Source organism: Dunckerocampus dactyliophorus, chromosome 3 (assembly GCF_027744805.1).
Source record: "Dunckerocampus dactyliophorus isolate RoL2022-P2 chromosome 3, RoL_Ddac_1.1, whole genome shotgun sequence".
Classification (NCBI taxonomy): domain Eukaryota; kingdom Metazoa; phylum Chordata; class Actinopteri; order Syngnathiformes; family Syngnathidae; genus Dunckerocampus; species Dunckerocampus dactyliophorus.
The window spans coordinates 6,559,148-6,584,269 of record NC_072821.1 but is presented as its reverse complement, the minus strand read 5'-3'; the positions used below and the strand labels follow the sequence as shown (position 1 = coordinate 6,584,269).

Genomic DNA, 25,122 nt, shown 5'->3' with positions numbered 1-25,122 from the left:
CTAAAATAAATGCTTCAAAACAGCTGAGCTGTTGTGCATATAGGTGTCCCGATACAACTTTTCACTTCCGATATGTTGCCGATATTTCAACCATGAATATTGGCTGATACTGATATTGATTCGATGTAAGCACAAAATCATACATGCTTTTAGAATTTATTCTGTAGCGTGGAATGTTACAAAAGGCTTGATCAAGTCATGTTACTCAAACAGAGCAGTAGTCCTCAAAAGTAGATATGAGCAAAACTTGCCCATTTACTTCTTTATGCATGTCTGTTATAGTTTTATCCACAATGTGGTGGCGGCTAGGCATAATGTAGCGAGGTTTGAGGTGCTCAATGAAGCATTTAAACCCTACATTACTTGTTTTTTGCGAGTAACCTACATTGCTCACCACCCACATGGGCTTCCTCTTTTCTTTTACATCTAATTACTTTTTTGCCGTCCCGTGGGAGTTTCCCTTGTGATTCTTCATATGCGCGATAAGGTTGGTCGTGTTAAACTTCCTCACTTCTGTGTCATCACGGGCTACTCCCGCATGACAAGTTTTGCACTCAGCCGCAACGTGTTTTTCACTCCTGTTCTTTGCTACTTTTTCAGCACACTCGCAAACACTGTTGTTGTGATCACATGGGTTCTATCCAGTCGCATGCTGGGGCGCAATCTGGAATCGACTGCTTGCTTGAGAGCCAATATCGGAGGTTTGAGATACAGGCCGATATAATCCGATCTTGATTTTTTTTTTTTTTTTTGCTGATATCTGCTCGATCTAATATCAATATCAGATCAGGACATCCCTAGTTGTGTCTATATGGGTTTTTTTGTCTAGCATTTTTGGAGTGAAAGCTATAGAAACAGCTGATGCCTCCTGTTATGTAGAGGATCTTTGACTAATGTTTTAGGTCTCAAAAGCAAAAGTATCAGCCCGCAGTGCCAAGTAATAGCATCTTACAGATTTTGACTGACATGCAATTTAAGGTACTTTAGGTTGCTAAAGTACAAACATCATATCAGTACATGTGTTTTTTGGTTTTTTTTAGAGCTCTACTCGATATTATTTTCTTTGTTTTATTAGTTGGTTGATGAAAATAAAGTCTGGACACTCATACAATATATTAATAGTGTATCAATTTTATATTATTGAATGCCCTTTGGAATAAAAATGATCCAATAATTATTTTAAATATTAAGGAAAAACTGTAGTTTATGGCCTTAAAATGTAAACGTGTGATATTATTCTTACTGTTTTCTGTTTGTGTTGCAGTATGTGCGTTTGTCCCACGACTCTCGTCCGGAGAGCATCCTGCGGCTAATGCTGAAGGAGTGGCACATGGAGCTGCCGAAGATCCTCATCTCTGTCCACGGCGGGGTCCAGAACTTTGATCTGCACCCTCGCATCAAGCAGGTGGTGGGCAAGGGCCTCATCAAGGCTGCCGTCACCACGGGCGCCTGGATTCTCACTGGAGGGGTCAACACAGGTTTTTGGATTTGCTTTATTTTCATTCAGTGTGGTGGTACATGACTGGTTGACTGTGACATACTAGCCAATAGAAATGGTTCAATGGAGGATCAGTGTATTCATACAGCACAACTAGCAATTAGCTGATGGAGCTCAAGCTGTAACAGCAGGCGCTAAGTGTGTCAGCAGAGTGTTAAAATGGTGCAGTCTCATTGTAGTGTCCAAGTGCTTACTCCGAGGGTCAATTAACCAGACCACTTATTACTTTTAAGCCACCCTAGCCAGTGAAGGTGGTCTTTTCAGAAGATCCATTACCCAAATGTTGAAGTAATCCGACTGTTGTTGTCGCACTGGAGGTGTTTTGGACAGTCTGTTGTTTTGACCACTTGAGTTTTGGAAGACACATTTCACTTGACAAAATTGTTTAAAGTAGGATTAAGGAATACTTTATATACAGTCATGTGAAAAATTGAGGGCAGCCGCTGGGGTGATAATTTGGCAAAACATGCACCCCTGCTGTGTTGCCATTGCTGTTATTAAATCCCATAGTTTGACCTCCATAAGTCAGATTGACTTGAAATTTCTTACACAGCTCAGTAAACATGGAACAGAAAATAAACAATGTGTGGGGAAAAAAAAAACAGTGGCTGTCAACGCCTTTCTTCCTCCCTTTAACATGTAAAAACACCGCTTCAGCGTCCCACTCTGTCTGTTCCACAACTCCACTCCTCATATGGCAACACAAAATTTATTGTTTAATGTTTTATTTTAATCTTGTGCGGGCATACAGATGTTTTAAGTTACAATTTTCCCTTACTTTTTTTGCGGGTTTGCAGTGTGACGTACTGTACGTGCTGGTGATTCTGGTCCTCACCTTTCTCTCACAGGTGTAGCAAAGCATGTCGGTGAAGCTCTCAAAGAGCACAGTTCCAGATCATCAAAGAAAATTTGCACTATTGGGATTGCACCCTGGGGAGTCATTGAAAACAGGAATGACCTGATCGGCAGAGACGTAAGTCGTCGTTTCAAGTCGCACTTCGTATCATAACCCAGCTGATGTTGAAATGCACACCGTGTCTCGGTGACGCAGATCATCGCTCCGTACCAGACGCTACTCAACCCTCTCAGCAAACTCAACGTTCTGAACAACCTTCACTCCCATTTCCTCCTGGTGGACGACGGCACGGTGGGCAAGTATGGCGCGGAGGTCCAGCTGCGACGGGACCTGGAGAAGCACATCAACCTCCAAAGAATACATGCACGTAAGAGCCTCGGCCGTGTAATTAGGATCATTGCTGAAGGTTCGATGTGGAGCCTGTCTTCTTCTTTTGCAGGTATTGGTCAGGGTGTTCCTGTAGTGGCGCTTATCTTCGAGGGTGGTCCCAATGTGATCTTGACCGTGCTTGATTACCTTCAAGAGAGCCCTCCTGTCGCGGTGGTGGTGTGTGAGGGCACGGGCCGAGCTGCTGACATACTGGCCTATGTCCACAAGCAGACCGAGGAGGGAGGGTAGGACACGCTTGAATTTTTGGACTAAAACTAACAAACAAAAACAGAGGAAGAGATATTAACAAGCATTCATGTTGGTGTCTCTTATCTAATTTTGCCCCACTAGGATCCTTTAAAACGAACTGGGTGAATAATCTGCTTACAGAATCGCACATAAGCTGCATTCTGTGTGTTTTAATGTCAGCGTCCCCACAAATGTGTAGCGTGACCTCATCTTGTCAAGCTGGCTCAGCCTGCAGCGCGGCAGGAGTTTGATTTTGTTTTGCCCTTTCAATAATCAGCTTGACGGCGAGACTACACTTTTCAGAAGTAATGCATGAATGCATATAAAAGCATCAAAATATGAAACATCTATCCATCTTTACTTTCTGTGGTTGAAATTTGCAAGGGGTGTATTACGGAATGCCTGTGATTTATGGGTCATAAAAATAAAAGCACCCCTTTAGAGCTCAGGCACAATGACACACTTTATTGTAATCATTTGTTTCTGTTACATTAAATTAACTAAATGTTTTTCTGTTATATACAATATGGTGAACACCTGTCAATGCAGTGGAACCTCCAAAGTAGAACACAGTCCATTCTGTGCTGGTGGATGACTTCCAAGTTCTTTTAACTTCTAAAAACTGAATTAATTTCACATTTGAGCATTTGAGCATAACTGTCATACAAACATGAAGATAAATTAAAAGGGTAAGGAATAGTAAATGTACGTATGTTCAACATGGTAACAAGTTTTGTTACGTTCGGGTTTGACTGTTCCACTGTAGCAGGCAACGGCACTTCAGCACACCATGACTTTTAGTATATTTATGTCTGTTTTTTACAGAATAATTGCTGAAGGAATAACTGCATTGCACTGTAAATCTTTTTCAGTGGTCTTCCAGATGGCGTGGAGGCAGACATCATCGCAACCATCAAGAAAACCTTCAACTTCAGCCAGAGTGACGCCATCCATCTTTTTCAGACTCTGATGGAGTGCATGAAGAGGAAGGAATTGGTATGTCTGAACTAAGCTCAATCAACGACTGTGCATCCAAAAACTCTGCCCTTACGAAAGTAGCTATTCTCAGTTTTGACAGACGGCTATTCATTTAAGTTTTCTTTTTATGGTGATTGCAGTGGCGTAGAACTGCACTGCATCACACTGAAAGCTGTTTCTAATATTGTGCTGCACTCCTGTAAGGTAAACATTAGAAACATGCCTCAGTACGGTGTAGTGCAGTTCAACATCATGTATGTTGTGGCACACATTGTAGAACTACGATTAAAGAAGGCATTCCTGTCTGTGGGCCCTTGATCCTGAGAGCTGTGTGTATTTCAAAACAGATCACTGTGTTTCACCTCAGCTCAGAGGAGAGCCAGGACATTGACGTCGCCATCCTGAGGGCCTTACTCCAAGGTTGGTATAGTTAGATGAGTTCTTATTCCCATACTTTTCTAATAATAAAGGAGCATCTCTACTAGAGTGAAAGCCATGTTGATTCAGTGTCTTCATCTGCTGAGGCAAACGCTATAAGATTTCAGGGTTGTGCTTTTTATGTTTGTTCTGTTATTGATATGCTTTGAGAGCAATTCAGCCCTATTGGCCTTTGTGTTCCTGGAGAGATCACATTCCTTGCATTCACAGGCTCTCCATCTCTGCGACTTACTGAGCGGTCTGGTAATATGCTTAAGAAACTCAACTCTGTCAGTTGAAAGTCCATTTTACTTGAAGTTGATGGCAGTAACTTATTACTACCTACCTGGAGAGTGCTTCTTTGCCCTCGCTTTATTTAGACAAAAGCCAAGAATGTGTGTGGTGACTGCAGGTGATCAATCGTATTGAGTCACTGTGGGTGATTGTGACCGAAAAAGTCCGCACAGGCAAATATTTGTCAGGCCGGGGTGTGTTCATGCTGGTCAAACAGTAACTCATCCTCCAAAGGACCATGAGTTTCTAAATCTTTGAAGCTATGTTAGCCTTTCCAGTGCAAGGAACCATATTTGGCCATTTTTAAGTCAAAATGCACCTCACTACAAGGTCATAGAGCCGTGCAATTTCTCCCAGCCAATCATAAAAAAAGAACATATATATGGGGAACAGGTATACATATTGTACAAATATATAATCATGGATTCATTATGTTTTAACTAGTATAAACAAAAACTTTTTTTTTAATTTTAACAAAAAAAAAAACGTAATTGATTGCATTCATTTGATAATTTTATTAATTTGTTTATGTAATATTCAATGAGGGCCCTGTTTGTGGTTAAAGACTGCAAAGTGGTGTTTTCCAGTATGGGTATTTATTACTCACCAGGCGGCATTTAGGAGCCACGGTGTGTTGTGGGAAGTTTGGGGTTGTTAAATCATCACTAGAAATGAAGTGCATGTGGGAACGCTGCTGGGAAATAATTTTAAGTCGGACCTTGAAGTTTGACAGTTATTTTTTTTTTGTACAGGAAATATGACAAAACCTTTGGGCCACAAGTAATTCATTATTCATCAATATGGATTTGGAGTAGACCTCTTATTTCTTTATTTTCCCCAAGACATTTTGGGCAATTCTAAGCTTCCAGCTTCGTGGGAACACATTACACTTGCATAATAACATGTAGAAAAAGGAGTAGGAAGAAATGAGGCTTATTTAATCCTCCATATCTATTATAGAGCATTCATTTACACCATGTGTTTTAACATGTACACTTACACTAATTTTGTCATTTTAGACACACCAAAAACTTGTTGAAAGTCTTCCTAGATGGGTTTGAGCTGTTTTTAGCTGCAAAGGTTGAGTAAAGCCAGTTGTCCCACACACACATGTCCATTACCCGTCTCGGTCCGTTCTCGTGGACCCAATATTGTGCACCGTCTCGTCTTGTCAGTTGGGTGTCTCATGACACCCATACTGAACGGTCATGTACCATTCAGCCTCATGTAGCGATGTGTTCTATTTACTCACCAACTCCTGCTCCACTAAGCCCTCTCATCTTGTTAAGACGGCTAACAAGAGGTACACAGTTAACAAGGCTTACCTTCTCCTGGAAATGTATATCTATCTCCGATATGCGTTTGTGTTTGTTAATGCGTGTTTGCACCTGGTGTGTTGCAGGCACAAATGCTTCTGCCTTCGATCAGCTGGTCCTGACTCTGGCCTGGGACCGTGTGGACATAGCCAAGAATCATGTGTTTGTGTACGGACAGCAGCTCTTGGTATGTGTGCGTGTGTGTGCGCGTGCGATGTTTGCTTAGTTCAGCCCCAAACCTTTGGACCGGCCCAGTATGACCCATGAATCTCAGATGACCACAGTGTGCTGTCTGAAGGGGCCAGGAGCCATGAGCGGCTTGACTGTAACATGAACTTAGACAGTTGTCATCATAGGATGCCCTCTGTGGTGCTGTTTGTTTTGAAACTTTTCTCAAGGCAGGACAGATCACTCAGATTTATTTACATTATCTCACAAAATTTAGTACACCCCTCACATTTCAGAAACCTTTTTATTTTATCTTCTCAAGGGACATCGCTGTAGAAATGAAACTGATGTATTTGAGAGTAGTCAGTGTACAGCATTATTGCAGTATAGATTTATTATCCACTAAAAATGACTAAACACACAGCTATATAAATAGCATTGTACTGCCAAAAAATGTTACTTTTATGAGCTACTTTTTTGTCATTTTTCTATTTGTCCAAACAGAGGTACCTTTAGTATATACTGTACTGTATATATATCATTTGTTTTAGTCAAATGGATCGTCACCCCTAATTTTGTCTCTTTGTGTGCAGGTTAGCTCCTTGGAGCAAGCCATGCTGGATGCACTCATCATGGACAGAGTGGACTTTGTCAAATTGTTGATCGAAAACGGTGTCAGCATGCACCGCTTCCTGACAATCACTCGGCTTGAGGAGCTTTACAACACTGTAACGTGATGAAACACAAGTAAAGGAAAAAAAATGTTTAACTTATTTTTTTTTAAGCCATTTTTTCCCATTTTTAGAAACAACCTCCCAACAATCCAACTCTCCTCCACCTGGTTAGAGATGTAAAGCAGGTCGGTGGAGGCTGCAACAGTCTCTCTTTCAAATGTTCAGTCTCAGGAATCTAACTTGTGACTTTTCACAGAGTCACCTGCCTCCAAACTACAAGATCACCTTGATTGATGTTGGGCTGGTGATTGAGTACCTCATGGGTGGGACTTACAGGTGCAACTACACCAGGAAACGCTTTCGAATCATTTACAACAATCTCCATGGCAACAGTCGGGTTAGTGCGGGCCTTTTCAATTCTTACCTATTACAAATACTAATACTGTATCATTATGTAATGGGCCATTTTGGGGAAATTTTTTCTGGAATTGCTTGCGAATTACTAAATGTCTCCATATCTGTGCACAGAGGTCCGGGCGCCACCCAGCCGGTCCAGGCTGTCATTTGAGGAAAAGTCATGAGTCATTCAGCATGCAGGCCGATAAGAAGGAGAAGACTAGGCACAACCATTTCATCAAGACTGCACAACCGTACAAACCCAAGGTGAACGTAACATTAAACCGGTCGTCACATAACAAGTACATTTTAAATGATAATGAAGTGGGAGCTCTGATATCAAATGCAATCTGTTTCAGTTTAATCTGACTTTAAAGCAATTTTTCCACATTGGAAATATTTAAAAAATCTTTTCCAGGTTGAAACTGTTGCCATTTACTAACTCGTTCAATCAGCCATTTTTCAAAATTCAACCCTTTCAGCATCGGCCATTTTAGACGATTGTGACTGATTTTTCAAGGCACACAGAATATTGTGTTCTCTGGCTATATAAACATGGAGCCTACCAAAAGAAAGATTAGACTCTCGCCTTTCTTCAGAAAAAAAGTTTGTTTCTACCCTTTTCTTTTCTTTAGTAACGTAATCAGCAGAGGAAAAGGGAGAAAAACAGCTTTTTGTGAAAAGATACATTTCAAGCATTTGCTTTCATTTTGACACACTTTTTGCTTGTGACAGCTCAAATATCGAAACAAGATTCAGAGATCTTAGCAAATGCACTTCTGCCACCTTATGGCTGTTTTTGTGGTCTAAAACTGCTCTAAAAGTGACATCTATTAGTGTGGCATCGCCTCTTTTTGCCTCGTGCAAAAAACGTAAAAGATGTCTTTTGGGATCGGGCGTTTGGGTTTATAAATGCATATAAATACGTCATTGGTATTGAATGAGTTAACTGTCACTGTTCGAGTGTAAAAATAAGACAACTGAGTAGTATAAAGGAAAAAAATCCTCTTGAGGCTTTATGTATTTGAGGAATGACAAAGGCTTTTCACTTTTGAACAAATAATTGTCACACAAGTTAATTAAAATCAAATTAAATGTCGTTTCATTTATGGACACATTTTTACACCCGAGTCTGAATCCCCTTCACGTTATATCTGGGATAAGCAAAAGATGCAACAAGCCATTCTTTTGACATTAAACTGAGGTCTAACGCAATGTCTCGTGTGATGCCATTGTGGATGGGTTTCCTTTCCAGAAAAAAAAGAAAGCAAAACACCTCTGATTTGATTGGTTTGAACTGCAGTCTTGTGACGTTAACTGACGCAATGTCTCATGTGTCATACAGGCAGCGTTTCATCGTATTGGAACAGGTGTTGTAGAAAAGCTACCAAAAGCCATAGAGCAAGACATTTTAATTGAATTCTGATTTGTACTACCATTGAACTTTGGAGGTGCCACTTTATTAGAGTTACTGTCGTCTGTACTGTCCTCACTGTTCTCCTGCTCTCGTCTCCTCTCAGCTGGAGCCCACCAAAGAGCAGAACAAGAAGCGGGTCAAAGAAGAGATTGTGGACATCGACGACCCGGAGACACGGCGCTTTCCCTACCCGTTCAACGAGCTGCTGGTGTGGGCCGTGCTCATGAAACGGCAGAAAATGTCGCTGTTCTTCTGGCAGCACGGCGAGGAGAACATGGCCAAGGCTCTGGTAGCCTGCAAACTCTGCCGCTCGATGGGCTACGAGGCCAAGAAGAGCGACGTGGTGGACGACACGTCAGAGGAGCTCAAGGAGTACTCCAAGTAGGTTTCTCGTGACGGAGTTCGCAGTCTAGCTGTGAGGTCGCTCACTATAAGCGAATGAAAACTTCTCATCAACTTCTTGGATGGTATACTAATCATTCTGACAATGTGTTTTCCAGTGAGTTTGGCACATTGGCTGTGGACTTGCTAGAGCAGTCCTTCAGGCAGGATGAGACCATGGCCATGAAGCTGCTCACCTATGAACTAAAGAACTGGAGTAACTCCACCTGTTTGAAGCTGGCCGTCTCCTCTCACCTGCGACCCTTTGTGGCTCACACCTGCACCCAGCTGCTATTGTCTGACATGTGGATGGGGCGGCTAAACATGCGCAAGAACTCCTGGTACAAGGTTCATGCTCCCTCATAAATTTTATTGTTTGTGGTTTCTTTTGACAGAATACGAAAACTTGACAAAGTTGGAAAAAGAGAAACCTCTGTAGTTGAATCCCCAAAAAGTAAAACATTTTACATTCAAATCACATTTTCTGAAAAAATATGCCACAAAAGTCACACCACAGAAACAAAAGTCACACCACAGAGACACAGAAGAAGACTACCACTGATGATAGAGGAAAACTGATGATAACCATAGAACAAGAAATTGAAGTTGAGGCCCGGTGGGGTACATTGTGGTGGTCTACAACCATGTATTTCAAGCCAAACAATTGGTTACTTTGGTGGTTGATGAATTATGTTCCTAATATCTAGCTTACCTTATTTAGCTTCTTAAGAGGGTCAAAATATTAGAATCCATCCGCCTCTGTGTTTGTCTCCAGGTCATTCTGAGCATCCTGGTGCCTCCTGCCATCCTGCTGCTGGAGTACAAGTCCAAAGCTGAGATGGCTCACATCCCGCAGAGCCAGGATGACCACCAGATGACCATGGAGGACAGCGAAAACAACTTCCAGAACATTGCTGACGACATTCAAATGGTTATATGTGTACATTAAATATACACTCTTGTTGTTTTTGTCTGTGTGCTTTGCTAACTTGGAGTTCTTTGCAGGATGTGTTCAAGGAGGCCAGATCCTCCGACCCTGCTGAGGCAAAGACTGACATGGAAACACCCGTACGCTCAAGAAAATTGCCGTTAACCAGAAAAGTCTACGCCTTTTACCACGCTCCCATTGTCAAGTTCTGGTCCAACACGGTACGTAGACAGCACACCTATCTTAAAGTTGCATTTGCTGGTTGTTCGTCTATGTAGGTCCTAAGACAGGGGTGGCCATACTTTTTTTCCAGTGAGGGCCGCAAATGGAAAAGTCAAAGGATGCAGGGGGAAGTTTTGACATTTTTAATTTGTAAAAAGGATTACAAAAAAGCAGTTTTATGTGCATTTAAAGACAACACTTTATTGGTGACAAAGCATATTATTATTAATTGATAGCAACATTAATACTGTAAAAGTAACAGTATGACAAGTCTCACGCAAGAGTTTTGCACCAACAGCTGAGTAGCGCAACCAACATTTTAAAGCACATGCAGAGGTAGGTAAAACTTCTGGATGGTTATTTTCTTTCATGGACCACTCACTCAGTGACTATAGGATACTCTGTGGTTAATTTAATAGAGGCATTCATTGTAGTATTTTGATGTTTAGGTGTTTGGGCTAGCAAAAAATATCTATCCTCAACAAGTTGCACATTTTGTACTTTGTTTTGCTGATGCTATCTGGTGGGGATGTTTTAGATTTAGTTTTTTATGTAGTGTGAATGCTTGTGGGCTTTCTCAGCATTCATACGCACGGGCAAGTCATCACATTCTCAGTTATGCTTGGGATGACCTCATCTCCTCCCACCTGCTGTTATGAGTCTTTGTGACTGTTGTTGGCATGCCCGGGGCAGGTTCTCAGATACAGTATGTGAGAGTTGCCACTCACTTCTATTTACAAGGGAAACAATGCGTAGATAGCATCTGTAAAAGTACCAATTAGCATATCCAAGATGCTATGCCTCCTTGCGTTCTGACCTCAATGCTTCAGTTCCGTAACTCAATCATCAGATGGGATCTAAACAGTTAATTTCCCAGCACCTTTTTAACGTTATAGTTCAAGTGTGTTTTGCTTTTAAAAGCTCCGCCGGGTCCGTGTTGTATCGTGAATATCAGCTGTGTCTTTGCATGCGTGGACCTCCATACCTATCTATGTGCTAATTCTCTTACTTTCCCACAGTCATCAGTATGTTAACACTGCCCACCAGAGCACACTCCCCCCACACCCTAGCCCACCCTCCCCACCAACCAATTAAAGTGTAAATAACTTTCTATAATCTAGATAGACATTGTTGTTGTTATAAGGCAGTGCATCGTTATAGGCAGTTTGAAGCTGGTATTTTAAGCTTTAATGCCTGCATTTTGTGTTTTTTAGCTGTTTTATTTGGGTTTCTTGATGCTCTACTCGTATGTGGTCCTGGTGAAAATGCCTGAATGGCCTTCTGCTCAAGAGTGGGTGGTCATCCTCTACATCTTCACCTCTGCTATTGAGAAAATCCGAGAGGTATGTAGTTTGAGATTCTTGCAAGGTTCCTCTCTTAGTTTCTTTCATGATTTTTCACCTTGTTTGCAGATGTTTATGTCAGAAGCAGGAAAAATAAGTCAGAAGATTAAGGTGTGGTTTGACGACTACTTCAACGTCTCGGACTTCCTGGCCATCATTTCCTTTTTTATCGGCTTTGGCTTGAGGCTGGGCGGAGGGAAAGCCTTCATCCCAGGCAGGACGGTTTACTGTCTCAACATCATCTTCTGGTACGTGCGACTCCTCGATATCCTGGCCGTCAACCAGCAAGCGGGACCCTACGTCATGATGATTGCCAAAATGGTGAGTTGGTGTCTGAGTTAGCCAACACAAATAACATACAGTAGATCCCTTCTATGCACTGGCTTGACACATTTTAAATTGACTTTTGCACATTAAGAAACAATTATAGGCATACAGGATTGTATTTTCAAAACGTACAGTTATACAACACGTCATCTTGTCAAAGCATCTTCCTGCTGGAAAACATTGAGTGAATTGACTTGCAAGACTGTGCCTTCTGCTGGATTTAACCTCCTAGATTGAACACCTGAGCCACCTCTCGTTTGTTCAGAAACAATTTCTCCCTTACTAATAATGGAAATAAAATAATCTGCTCCAGGGTCAAAATGGTGCCATCCTAAAACCTTTTCTTACCTGTTCAGGCAATCTACACTTTAATGATGATGGACTGGAATGGGTATCACTGTTTAACTTAAGTTCTTGTCATAAAAGTGTGAGAAGAAGTTAACCAAAGTACAAAAAAATGCAAAAAAACCAACCAAAAATACATTTTGTGATCACAGTAACCAGTTCTCAAACATTCTCAGGACAGGGATTCTCAACTGCTGGTTCAGGACCCAAAAGTAGATTGTGAACCACTTCTGGGTGGCTTGCTGAAAGCTAGTCAAAAATTACAGTAAATATTATAATTTTTTAAATATTAAATATTAAAACACATGGTGTAATATATATATATATATATATATATATATATATATATATATATATATGTATGTATGTGTGTGTGTGTGTGTGTGTGTATATATACATATATATATATATATATATATGTATATATATATATATATATATATATGTGTATATATATATATATATATATGTGTATATATATATATATATATATGTGTGTATATATATATATATATATGTGTGTATATATATATATGTATGTGTGTGTGTGTGTGTGTGTGTGTGTATGTAGTTTTTGTTTAATAAAGTTATAAATTTTTTGGTAATGTACTCTGAAATACATTTTGAAGATGTAGTGTATTTATGTTTAAAAATATGACATGTATGTTTGGTTGTTTTTTGTTTTTTTTAAAGAAAAAATACATTTGCGTGGTTTGACTTCTATAAAAGTCGGTGACTGTGGAAAAATGTGGGTCCAAGGATGAAACTAGTTGAGAATCTTCTCTAGAACCCTGATGTAGAAGATGCCATGAATGCATATTCTATTGTGCCACTTGGAGACATGCAGTAGCTATGGAATGCTACATTAACAGTAAAGTAGTCTTAAAGATGACTTTGTATTCCCTTGCAGGCATGTGCTTCACATAAGCATGCATGTCATCTCTTACAGGTGGCCAACATGTTTTACATTGTGGTGATCATGGCCATCGTCCTGCTCAGCTACGGCGTTCCCCGCCAAGCTATCCTATACCCAAACAAAGAGCCAAGCTGGACGTTGGCCAAAGATGTGGTGTTCCAGCCGTACTGGATGATGTACGGGGAAGTGTATGCGTATGAAATCGATGGTAAGGACGATGAGAACGGAAAGCCAGATTACGAGGGTAAGGACGCTTTTACTCAAAAGCTTCTCACTACTCACTGATCTGTCACTCGGAAACGAGCACGATAAATCAAAAACCCACGCAAGTCTTCCACTTGCAAGATGCAACATGGTTCAGAATTGCTCAAGAGGCTGCCATCATCGCCAGTCTCTTTTGGGGAGGACGGGGCTCTCGTTCACCAGATGACATGGCATCGAGTTGAAATTGATCACATGGTTTGTCACTATTTTTATAGGTGGTCACATCCACATCTATATAGGACTAAAAAGAGGCACAAGGAAGTGTATTGTCTGTGCGTACATACTGTATTGTGTGTCCTAATAGACTCCTCCTCTTCACAGTGTGTGCCAACAACAGCGAAGTAAAGCAGCTGTGTCACGCAGGAGTGTGGCTCACTCCTCTCCTACAAGCAGTCTACCTCTTTGTACAGTACATACTCATGGTCAACCTCCTCATTGCCTTCTTCAAGTAGGTGCACCCCATGCCGCACAAAGCTCTTAAAACCAAATATCACACCCGTAGCATGTAGAATTAACACAGGAAATTGCATTTGCAGGATGTATGAATTGTATGCTACAACCAATGCAGTGTATGTTATGTTAAATATGTAAGCTATGTTAAATATATTTAACACAGGTTTGTGTAATTTTGTGTTTGGAATATGCCGCGGGGCAGTAACTTTGGACCTTTGGACACCGCTGTACTGCAGGAAAGGAAGGGAAAGTGTTTATACAGTACATGTTGACTAGTACAGCGGTCGCCAATGGTTTTCATAATGTCATCAATGCTAACTCAAAACGCAATATCATGCACAGTTTGTGAAGTAGATTTAATTATTGTATTTCAATTGTAAAATTAAATGTATTTAATAGTATAATATAACTCACCATATGCAGAATCAGTGGGAGCCTCGCACACCGGTCCTATAGCTTTATTAGTTCGTGGCCTTACTGCTGTGTGGGGAAAAAAGTGACAAGTGCAGGGAAGACGGGAAGATGGATTTTTCAGAATAAAGTGGTCTGCATATATATATATATGTAAATACAATTTTAAAGAAGGTTTTTATTTTTTTTTGGTGTGTGCCAGTCGGTTGGGGATCCCTGGATTAGTAGATAGAATTACCTCCTGCACATTTGATTGTAAAGTTGACTGTCATAAAAATGAGACAAGCCACAAAATGACCTTTTTTTCCTGTATACATGCAAAGACAGATATGTTCACGTTGGCCAGACCAATAAGTGAATTTTCTGTGAAAAGCATTAACAAATCTAGAAATGAATACTTTTTAAAAAATTTGTTCAATTTTTAACAAATTAATACAATTAATTAAAATACTGATGTGTGTGGGACATGGTGGTGAACATCATCCCTGTTCTTCTGTCAGCAACGTGTACCTGCAGGTGAAGTCCATCTCCAACCTGGTGTGGAAGTATCAGCGCTATCACTTTATCATGGCCTACCACGAGAAACCAGTCCTGCCACCCCCCTTCATTCTCCTGTGCCATATCTACTCACTCTTCTGCATGTGCAGCAAGAGAAAGAAGGAGCACACCTATGGACCAAGTATGTCTGCACACAATCATTTTTTTGTGTCCCAACTTAACACAAAGCATGAGACAAGACCGTGCTAAGATAAAATCAAGGAATGAAATTGTTACATTTTTGTAGCTTCCTTTTTAGTTTTTGACTGGTTTCAATCCCTGTTTAATGCGGATTACCGCCATTTACAGGACCAGAGTTGAGGTTTTTCCAACTCTACTTACAGCTGTTCATATTGACAACCAGCCTCATGGTCATGGTTTATCGGTTTTGGATATACTGAACAAGTTACGTTAAACATCACCTGTTTACGGTTACACAATTCAACATGCTTGAAAAGGAGTAGGAAGAAGCACAGTTTATTTAATCATACCCCTTCTCCATGTCTCAGCGTTTATTGTTAGTTTTTTTTCACATTTTTAACATGTTCATAGTCACAATAACTTTAACACAATAACGGGTTTACAAAGAACAAAAAAGTGTTAAAAACTAAAAAAAAGTAAATGAGTGAATCCATTAAAAGTAAATCTAGTTAAATACAAAGTCATAAATAAAAACAAAATACAGTTAAACCTGTCTTAGCGGCCACCTTTATAGAAGGGCCACCTGCCTATAGCAGCCACTGAAAAATCCCCCCCAGCAAATTTACATGTTATAGACCCTGTGTATAGCATTCACCTGTCCAACGCAGCCAGCGGCCACCCATTTTGTCTCCCTTGGTCAATATCTGACTGCATATAGCAGCCAAATTACCAACTCAAGTAGAAGCTTCATGCACGAAAAAGTTTTGTTTTTCAATCAATGAAGGCGTCGTGTGTAGACTTTAATTACTGAGTCCTAGCTCAGTCACAATCATTCACAAGATCCACACAAACTGTCAGTTGTTCCACATAAAAAAGCCGTCTTCTTTTGAGCTTGCTATTTCCTGGTCAAACATGTAACTTTAAGAGCATTTGCACCAAAACATTACCGCAAATTAGGCTGGGAACAGGACGTGCTCCCAGCGACGCTACAATAAAAAAAAAACATATGCTAGCATGCATGCGGCAGCGGGAGCAAAACTGAGTTCGGTTGTACTTAACTGAAGTATTTTATCAGTTATTATTAAGCCTCTAGTTTCCTTTTAGTAAGTAAAAACCTTGGCTATGATTGCACTACATTGTCATGTAGACCTACAAAGTACACTTGGAAGAACAAGAGGTAAATAAATGTATTGCAGCTGATGTGAAACTGATGAGGGGTAGGATTAAATAAGCTTTGCTTCTTCCTACTCCTTTTTGGACATGCGAAATTGTGAATTGTACTATGTGATGTGCTACTGTTTGACTCATGCATGTTCAGGATTAAAACCATGATAATAACAAGCCTAGTAGTGCTGTACAACTTTTATCAGCAGTCTGCAGTGCCCTCTACTGGTCAACATTATTATTATTATTTCCCTTTTTTTTCTTTTTTTTTCCTCTACTGGTCAACATTCAAACTGGACGCCAACCTGTCTATAGAGGCCACCTGTCTATAGCGGCCACTTTTGCAGACTCCCTCTAGTGGCCGCTATAGACAAGTTTGACTGTACATCAAACTAGATTACAGACAGATGAATGAATGATAAATGCAAGAGCAAAAAAAAGAGAATGCATGTGAAATGCATGTACAGTAGGTAGACCACCAGCAAATAGTGAAAATCTCCGATAACTCAGACGCCCAAAAAATATTTTTGACACATGGCTAACTCGTTCTCCAAACCCTCTTGCTAGCTTGATGCTGACCGTGTCCTCCGATTTCGGATCAACATTTGCAATAAGTGTGACTGTAATTATTAGATGAGCTTTAGCTCATTTATCCTTTAAAAACATTGAAAGTATCAAATGTATAGGTATGTGAAAATATGTAGGTGTTATAATAATGTAAGATGATCAATGAACAGATAATCACCGTGTAGAATTATATAAGTTGGACTTGCAACTATGGTGCATTGAAGGGCCGCTGAATACGCGGCCTGTATGCTGAGAAAAAATTAAAACACTTTTTTTTCACCTAAAATCTGAATTTGCGTGACTGTGAATGCTGAGCCACTAATGTGCAGGGATCCACTGTATTAGTGTTGACGGTGACATTCCACTGTCATTTAATTTGAATTTTTTTAAGTTTTATTAACAGTGGAAAAAGTTTGGCCAATGGTTTTGCCTTCCTCAGCCTGCTTTGCTGTTTTTCTTTAAATGCAGTCTATCTAAAAGGGAGGAATCTACCACAATCCAGCATTATTGTTGGGCTCTACTGTTCTTGTTTTTGTATTTTCTTTTTAAGTCATTGCATACTCTTCCCCTCAGAGCTGTTTCTCACAGAAGAAGACCAAAAGAAGCTCCATGACTTTGAGGAGCAATGTGTAGAGACATACTTTCATGAAAAAGATGACCAGTTTCACTCTGGGAGCGAGGAGCGCATCCGTGTCACGTCTGAAAGGTATGATCGTTAATAATGGGGTAGGATGTCCTGCAGTGTAGAAATACAACATGTCTGTTGTCCTTTTCAGGGTCGAGACCATGTGCATGCAGCTGAAGGAGGTTGGCAACAAGGTCAACTTCATCAAACGTTCTTTACACACGTTGGACTCCCAGATCGGTCACCTCCAGGACCTCTCCGCCCTAACTGTGGACACCCTGAAGACGCTGACTGCTCAGAGGGCATCAGAGGCTAGCAAGGTCCATAATCGTATCACCCGGGAGCTCAGCCTTTCCAAGAACATGGTCCCCAGCATTGTTCCCGTGGCAACAGACACCGGCCCCCAGTCCAAATCTTCCGCAATAGGCAAGCGGAGTGTGGGGGCCTACTTCGGCTCAGCTTTTTCGCAAGCTGGAGCCAACATAGCAGACTCACTTTTTGGGATTGGTGCTGAAGACGGGACTGATAGTAGCCGTAGAGTCAGGCCCAGCCCCCTGCCAGGACTGGGGACAGATCCTAATCTGAGTCCAGAGAAGAGGGGTTTGTTTGGGCTTGGGCACCTCGCTGCAGAGGCTGGCTCCTCCAGCAGTGGTGCCCCCAGTGCCTTTGTCCAAAGTGCTGTGGCCTTTTCCCCTCCGGAGCTGCGTCTCCGGGGCCACTCCCTCACCCACAGTAAGCTGACCCGTCCACATGAGCCGGACTGTTCCGACTCACCATCCAGCCTGCCCAACGTGCCCTCGCGCGGGGCTCACTTCCACATCAGCAGCACCCCCTCCCAGCCCAGCGTCTCCAGCCACCCCGAACTCGCCCTTGCTGGGCTTTACCAGCAGCCGCCCGACAGCACCATTGTAGAGTTTGGGGCGTTTGTTGGTAAGTATGATGGCGAATCTAGTGTGGCCCCAAAGATGCGTGAGGACGATGAGAACTGTGTGTGTGTGTATCCTACTGTTCTCGTATCTAAAGCTTTGAGCTCTGCTGAGCCTGCCTGCTTGCCTGCTTGCTCCAACAATGCAGAGGGGTTAGGAGGCGGGTCCAGGAAGGGGGAGGGGTCTTTGGGGTACGTCAATGAGGCTTTCTGCGATGATGAGGGCACGTCAGCCTCTCCCAGTAGACGTGAAGCAAACACTCAATGCCGAGAACACGGCGGACCGCCGTGTTCTGTTCACACCCCTGCTGTGGCAGCCCAGAGACCCCACAGACGAATGAGGGATTGCGATGTTTGGGAAGCGCCCGCCCCTCCGCCGGGGTCCACCAATGACGGTCAAAGTTGTGACAAGAGGACCGTTGTGAGAGGTTTGAGTTGAGGGCCGCATCTGCCGGGTACTCTGGTCTGTTCAAATCCACATCAGGAGCCAAGCTGCTTTTCCCTCTCTTTCCCTTTGTCTTGTCTATTCTCTCTGGTGGTTCTGGTGCGATCCAGATGTGAACGCTGCATGAATGATTGGTCGACAGAATGGAGGTTTTCAGGATTCTAGAGTTGGAGGCGGGTTCATGGTTCTCATAAGAATCACTTTTTTGAGTTTTGATGAAGTGTGGTGTTGGGATTTGATTTGCCCCCTTTTTTGGTTTTAAATGTTGCTCAGCAAATCACAATAACTACAATTTCTATCAGCTAACAAATAACGCTAAATATTTGACTACAATTTCTATCAGCTAATGCATGGAGAAGAGGAGTTGTCATTTCTGTTAGACAATGTGATGTTAGAGTTAACCAAACTCTTTAAACTCACAATGTTGTCTTTGTTACAGGACATAAAGACAGCTTTGACCTCCAGCACTCTACGCCCAAAGAGACCTACAGCCCACAGCACAGCCCGGCCACACGTAACAGACAACAGGTGTGTGTGTGTGTGTGCGTGTGTCTGTGTGTGTGTGTGTGTGTGAGTGATGCTGCATATTGTGTAGAATTTGTTCTTCATTCTTAACTGAATGAACTAAGTGTAAAAATAAGTTAACCACTGTAGTAAAATATACAAAAATAAAACATTCATCTTTAGTTGAGTAGAACAATATGGCCTAAAATCTGTATTGCAATATGCATTGCAGCCTCTTGCGATATCGATATAAATTACAATAGAACCCTTTCAAAATAGGTTACATAGGTCCCAAGGAAAGAAAAACTACTAAACACAGCATGTCGTTTTGAGCACATTTATTCTGCAAAACCTAACTACGGTATACAGTATAATGTTGCAGATTAATAAAAAAAATACAAGACAATTTAAGTACAAGAAAGTGAGTGCAAGTTGTTCCAAAAGGCACTACAACCATCTTGTTTTACTCTGTGATTCTAAAATGACACCCAAGATGTAGAGAGGAGGAAACACTGGTGTCTTTTTAAGGAACAGATACTGTCCATTCAAGTCTATCGTAAAAGATAGTTCAAATAAATACATATTGCATAAAATAGCCTGCAACTTTCGTTGCTGTGCACATTATTTTCAATTAAAGCAGTTAATTATTTGAATAAAGAAAATACTTCCTGCATAAGGCACTTATACTTCTACTAAAGAAAATATTTCAAGTGTAAAAGTTTCTTTCCAACGGTGCCATGCCATTAAAATGTAAAAAAGTGTAAAACAATGAGGAAGGCCGGAAATGTATTTTTTGCTGAAATGACACAAAAGATGCAAAGAACAGAAAAATTGGTGTCCTATTTAAAATGTAAATAGCAACACAAGAAAGACAAATAAAACTTGTTTTGAGGTGGTAAAACAAATTGGTCATATTGCAGCACTCCCTGATTTGTTTCTTGACTCACTCTGCAGAGTGCAGTCTTCTGCTGATGGTCGGACAGCTTAAATACCAAACAAGTCCAAATGATGGCTATTGCACCGACCTTGTTCACCTGATACACCTGTCCTCTTAACCCTGTCTGCTGGCGTGTTCCCAGGGTCAGCCTGAAGGTCATGGTCACATCAGAGCTGTCAACTCCTACGCTGGCTTCACTGAGTTTGACAGGAGTCCGGCTTTTCTCCATCCCAACACGAGTAGGCTTAAAAATGACAATAAATCCCAAATGTAATAAAAACAGGATAGACGTTGATGCGGATTGTCGTGTGTCTGTAGCTCTGAGCAAGAAGGACCGGAGTCGAGTGTCAGCTGAGGACATCCTCATCCATGAGGAGCCGAGGTCTTCAGTGCTGGTAGGAAGTATGCACGCAGTGCAGTTGAACAGTACTAGCAAAAAGTGTGACATCATGGCCGTTTGACAGCCAGTGAACAAACACCGTAAACAAAGGACGACAATGGGACATTGCAGCATTTTGTATTCTTTCTTACCATGTTTCTGCTTAGTACAGCTGCATAGACCAATCAATGAATATGTGAATAATTCTGAATTGAACTGCATGGTGGAAATAACGCTCCCCTTTTGCAATGGCCATCACTGAGTAACTCATTGTCCTCTCTCTCACAGGAAAGAGTTCAGGTAAAATCAGCCCAAGCAAGCAGCCTGTAAGTATCCGGTATACAGTATATGGTACATTCATGTCATGCACATAAATGAGCTAACCCTTGTTGGTTTACAAGACAGCAGCGGTATACATATGAAGCAAAAATAACCGTCTCTTACCATCTTGGTCTTACTTTGCAACTCAGATATTTCATACTCATTACATTTGTCATTTACGGTAACATACAAACAGTGCCAGTCAAAAGTTTGGAGACACAAAACTTCATACAAAACTTTTGACTAGTATTGACTGTGCCAGTCAAAAGGTACCTACACTTTACATGTAATCTTTTCATCTTTTTTCTGTCCCTTTCTTTTTGTCTTGCTTCCAGGCAACCCCCTGGGGAGGACACATTAAGCGGTAAGAATTTCACTGGTCTTTTACCATCTTCTATGACTTCTGTTGAATCAAGCAGGTCCTGTCTGGATCAGCCTGTTGTGCTGCAGTAAAGTTTCCCATTGCCTTTAATGTGCATGCACATGCCAGCCACATTCCGCAAAATTCTAATTTTTACTGCATTTTGTTGACTTTACAACATTATACACACACCTTTTGGAAATAAATATGAATTAATATTACAAAACAATTGAGAACTAGACAATAATTTGCAGTCCGTAGATGATTTTTTTTGTTTCCTTTTTTGTTTTGTAGCTTCTGTCTCACTCTACACACCTCGCCACACCCACCTCGGAGCCAGAAAAGACTGTGAGCGTTACACATCTTTAATTTATGCACTTTTAATGTTTTCAGTTGTGAAAACAGGTGAAATTGTTTGTTTTGTTGATGCTTTTTTTGGTAATCTGCAGCCATCGGCTCACCCTTCAAGCCCATGGAGAGCTACCAGTACTCAGGTGGGCTTCTGAAGAAAATGCTGTCGTTGTACACTAAAATCACTTTCTTTTAGGGGCCTTTTTACATAGTCTAAAAGTCATTACATGTTAGTGCTACACTTGAAATCATGTGACCAGTCAATGTGATTTTAAAAGTATGCACTGTTCTTCCTTCAGCTGTTGAGCGCAACAACCTGATGAGATTGTCCCAAAGCATCCCCTTCACGCCAGTGCCCCCTAGAGGTGAGAATGTTCCTCTGTGTGCTTGAAGACCGGTCATGTAATGTTGCAAACGCTGCAGACCATTACAACAGAGGCTTTTAAGGAGGAAATGAAGAGCCAGACAGGCGGGCGTGGTTGCTGCACCTCCTACGCTTCCGCAACTGTTGTCATCTTTGTCTGTGTGTGTTTTGGTCTTTTGTTTATATTCAAGTAGTCTGACTAGTTAAGCTGGCAGGACTTTAAACAGTTTGTGTCCCTGGACAAACAGTGAGCATTGAGTAAATACGGCATCAAAGTAGCATAAAATTGCGTGATTACATACAGTGTGGGTACACATTTGCAGGCAACACACCATGATGTCATCGTTTTGTCTCTGTATAGTACACACCTTACAGTTTCCCCTGTAATCTACCAAAAATGGTCTTTCCATACTAAACCACACTGGCAGGGTGTCAAAGCAACAGTTGGCGCTCTAACCCAACTAACTTAAGGCCATTTTAGTCAACCAAAGGCATTTTTGCAACACAGGCAACATCCGGATGGACATTGGCAAATCATGTTAGAAACTAGAGGGAAACATCAGTTTTCAGTTACTTACATCTGAGTTTACATGTGGACAAATGGCCAAAAATTCATTATTCTTTGGAATATTATGTTTAATTTTTAAATATGCAACGTAACATTCAAATACAGTGAAAGCTCTAAAGTTGTACACCATACATTCCAATTTGTTTGGTTTTCAAAACCATTTTTCCCATATGAAAAAATGCAAATGGTATTAAGTAGTATTAATTACGGTAAAGGCAGTGTTTTAAGTGACATTTTGGACTGTTATATAGTTCCATATAAACTATTATTGGACAAAACCCTGCTTTTGTGTATGTGGAGTGTTTTTCTTTTGTTTTTTTCTGCCTGCACATTTTGTTAAAATGTCTTCGGTATCTTGAAACGCACTATAAAAGTCCAAAAGTTCATTCATTGGAGTAGTATTATTACTTTAACAACACTAGCCAGTTGCAAACTAGCTAGTTGGTCTGTAACGTGATGGTTGGCGCTCTATTGGGACATGCTGGAGTGCTTTGAATGTGGTCACCCTTCTCCTCGTTTTTCTCTGAACACCCCTTGTTGTTGGAATAAGTGTTGCAAAAAAGCAAAACAGGCAGAGCTGATGCCGGCTGAACCTTTTTTTTTTCTCCATGTATTTCCTGTACTGTACCACTTTTAGAGCATCCACTGTATCATATTGAGTCTGTTTTGTCACTCTTTAAAACATATTATGTAATTAATGTTACAGTGTCTTGTAATGTAATGTAATGTAATGTAGTCTTTATTAATCTGCTATGTCAGGAGAGCCAGTGACGGTGTACCGCCTGGAAGAGAGTTCGCCCAACACCATCAACAACAGCATGTCTTCCTGGGCCCAGCGTGGCCTCTGTGCCAAAATTGAGTTTCTAAGCAAGGAGGAGATGGGCGGCGGCCTGAGAAGGGCCCTCAAAGTCCTCTGCACCTGGTCCGAGTATGACATCCTCAAACCGGGACACCTGTACATCGTCAAGTCCTTCCTCCCTGAGGTGGTCCAGACCTGGCAGAGCATCTACAAAGACGACACTGTGTTGCACCTTTGTCTCAGGGTATGTGACACATAGCGGTGTGGAAAAGTGTTAGCCCACTTCCGTCAAACTAATTTAAATATTAGTCAATGACAACACAACTGAACACAAAATGTAAAACAGAATTTAAATGAAACTTTTTATTATTAAGGTAGAAAAAAATGCAAACCTGCATTGCCTTGTGTTGAAAAAGTGATTGACGCCCTGTTAAAACATAACTGAGATTAATTGAGATCTATCAGTCTGAAAAAAGTTATAAAGCCATTTCTAAAGCTGTGGGACTCCAACGAACCACAGTGAGAGCCATTATCCACAATTTTTTTTCTTCCTTTATGAAAAGTTTCATTTAAAAACTGCATTTTGTGTTCAGTTGTGTTGTCATTGACTAATATTTGAATTTGTTTGATCGTATGAAACATTTAAGTGTGACAAACATGGGGGCGGGGGGAAATAATCGGGGGGGGTCAAACACTTTTTCACACCACTGTACACACGCTGCATGATAAATGTGCACTCACTATTCCAGACGTGAACAAGTAACATCACTTGGTGTTTCTCTGCACGCGTTCAGGAAATACAACAGCAGCGAGCGGCTCAGAAATTGACGGTCGCCTTCAACCAGATCAGACCCAAGACTATTCCATACTCGCCAAGGTGAATACATGATCACAAGGTTTTGGGCTTCTGCTTCTATTCGGGGTCATTACTGTAGAAATCAGGTCAGCAAACAAAGCTAAGAATGCTTTATAACAGAAGCGTGACAAAGTACTTCAAATTTAAGGCCAGATCCCTGTTATCAAAGAACAATAAAAAAAAATAATAAATGAAGTGTACCATGTTGACCTGAATATAAGACAACCTCTCTTTTTCAAGACCCATTTTGCAGAAAAATATAAAAATATTATCTGACATGATTATATTCAGTAATGTCACCTTATATTCAGGCGTCTAGAGATTTGTACGTACAAATCAACAGGTTGTTCCAAATAACTATTCCCCAAGCGAGCCAGAGCTTTTCTTCCTGTCACCCACGCGCACAAAGGTTCTTAGCAAACTGCAGAGATGTTATGAGGCTAATTTTAAGACAATGAAGCAGAGTTGTCAAATTACTGCTCCGAAATATAATATCTAGGGCTGGTCTTGACTAATGATTTTCATAGTTGAATCTTGTTGGTTAGGCTAAAACACCGATAAGTAACATAGTAGGTGTGCAACAACAGTGACTTCATTTATTTAGTGACAGAGAAAGCAAGACAAACAAAACTGGAACACGGGCGGGGTCAACACACATCAGCAAAGAGCACACAGAATAGGATCAACATGGCTTGAAAAACAACTTGCCAAAACTTGCCTTATATAAAATGGAGTTGGCATAACGGCCTAACCTGTTTAAGTGATATTCAGTGATGATGCAATGGTGGTTGTCTCGTGATATCTAAGAAGTTGCACTTTCTGGAGTTATCACTTCACCTTTTCAAAATACTTCCACACTTTGGATGATTTTTTAGTAGCCATTATGAGCCTATAAATCAGTCTGTCAACGGTCTTCCTAGTGTCCAAAGCAAGCACACACCTCAACTCCTTTGGATTGTGCCACTGGCATGGCAAGTATAGGTCTCCCGTTAAAACATTATTATTTTCAATGTTTATTAGCAGAAATTAGGCTGTTTATTTATGGAACTATGCTAT

At 41.1% G+C, this 25,122-nt stretch overlaps 1 protein-coding gene across 5 annotated transcripts in view; it reads left to right on the top strand.

Annotated features, from left to right (window-relative positions):
* The window catches only part of trpm7 (transient receptor potential cation channel, subfamily M, member 7), a 45,157-nt gene that overhangs the window by 13,152 nt on the left and 6,883 nt on the right, over positions 1 to 25,122 (top strand). For 2 of the 5 annotated variants that reach the window (XM_054770189.1, XM_054770188.1), the window contains exons 5-36: positions 1,265 to 1,478; positions 2,347 to 2,471; positions 2,550 to 2,721; positions 2,794 to 2,968; positions 3,845 to 3,968; positions 4,298 to 4,370; positions 6,064 to 6,164; positions 6,739 to 6,873; positions 6,951 to 7,004; positions 7,076 to 7,216; positions 7,348 to 7,482; positions 8,736 to 9,013; positions 9,133 to 9,361; positions 9,789 to 9,944; positions 10,019 to 10,162; positions 11,378 to 11,506; positions 11,576 to 11,827; positions 13,128 to 13,302; positions 13,680 to 13,806; positions 14,723 to 14,901; positions 17,205 to 17,337; positions 17,408 to 18,186; positions 19,066 to 19,154; positions 20,210 to 20,306; positions 20,386 to 20,462; positions 20,735 to 20,772; positions 21,103 to 21,131; positions 21,423 to 21,476; positions 21,578 to 21,622; positions 21,779 to 21,844; positions 23,171 to 23,454; positions 24,005 to 24,087. In XM_054770189.1, the coding sequence (XP_054626164.1) occupies positions 1,265 to 1,478; positions 2,347 to 2,471; positions 2,550 to 2,721; positions 2,794 to 2,968; positions 3,845 to 3,968; positions 4,298 to 4,370; positions 6,064 to 6,164; positions 6,739 to 6,873; positions 6,951 to 7,004; positions 7,076 to 7,216; positions 7,348 to 7,482; positions 8,736 to 9,013; positions 9,133 to 9,361; positions 9,789 to 9,944; positions 10,019 to 10,162; positions 11,378 to 11,506; positions 11,576 to 11,827; positions 13,128 to 13,302; positions 13,680 to 13,806; positions 14,723 to 14,901; positions 17,205 to 17,337; positions 17,408 to 18,186; positions 19,066 to 19,154; positions 20,210 to 20,306; positions 20,386 to 20,462; positions 20,735 to 20,772; positions 21,103 to 21,131; positions 21,423 to 21,476; positions 21,578 to 21,622; positions 21,779 to 21,844; positions 23,171 to 23,454; positions 24,005 to 24,087 (4,892 nt within the window). Of the gene's footprint in view, positions 1 to 1,264; positions 1,479 to 2,346; positions 2,472 to 2,549; positions 2,969 to 3,844; positions 3,969 to 4,297; positions 4,371 to 6,063; positions 6,165 to 6,738; positions 6,874 to 6,950; positions 7,005 to 7,075; positions 7,217 to 7,347; positions 7,483 to 8,735; positions 9,014 to 9,132; positions 9,362 to 9,788; positions 9,945 to 10,018; positions 10,163 to 11,377; positions 11,507 to 11,575; positions 11,828 to 13,127; positions 13,339 to 13,679; positions 13,807 to 14,722; positions 14,902 to 17,204; positions 17,338 to 17,407; positions 18,187 to 19,065; positions 19,155 to 20,209; positions 20,307 to 20,385; positions 20,463 to 20,734; positions 20,773 to 21,102; positions 21,132 to 21,422; positions 21,477 to 21,577; positions 21,623 to 21,778; positions 21,845 to 23,170; positions 23,455 to 24,004; positions 24,088 to 25,122 lie in introns of all 5 variants that reach the window. The other 3 variants (XM_054770186.1, XM_054770184.1, XM_054770185.1) reach the window with 3 other exon arrangements.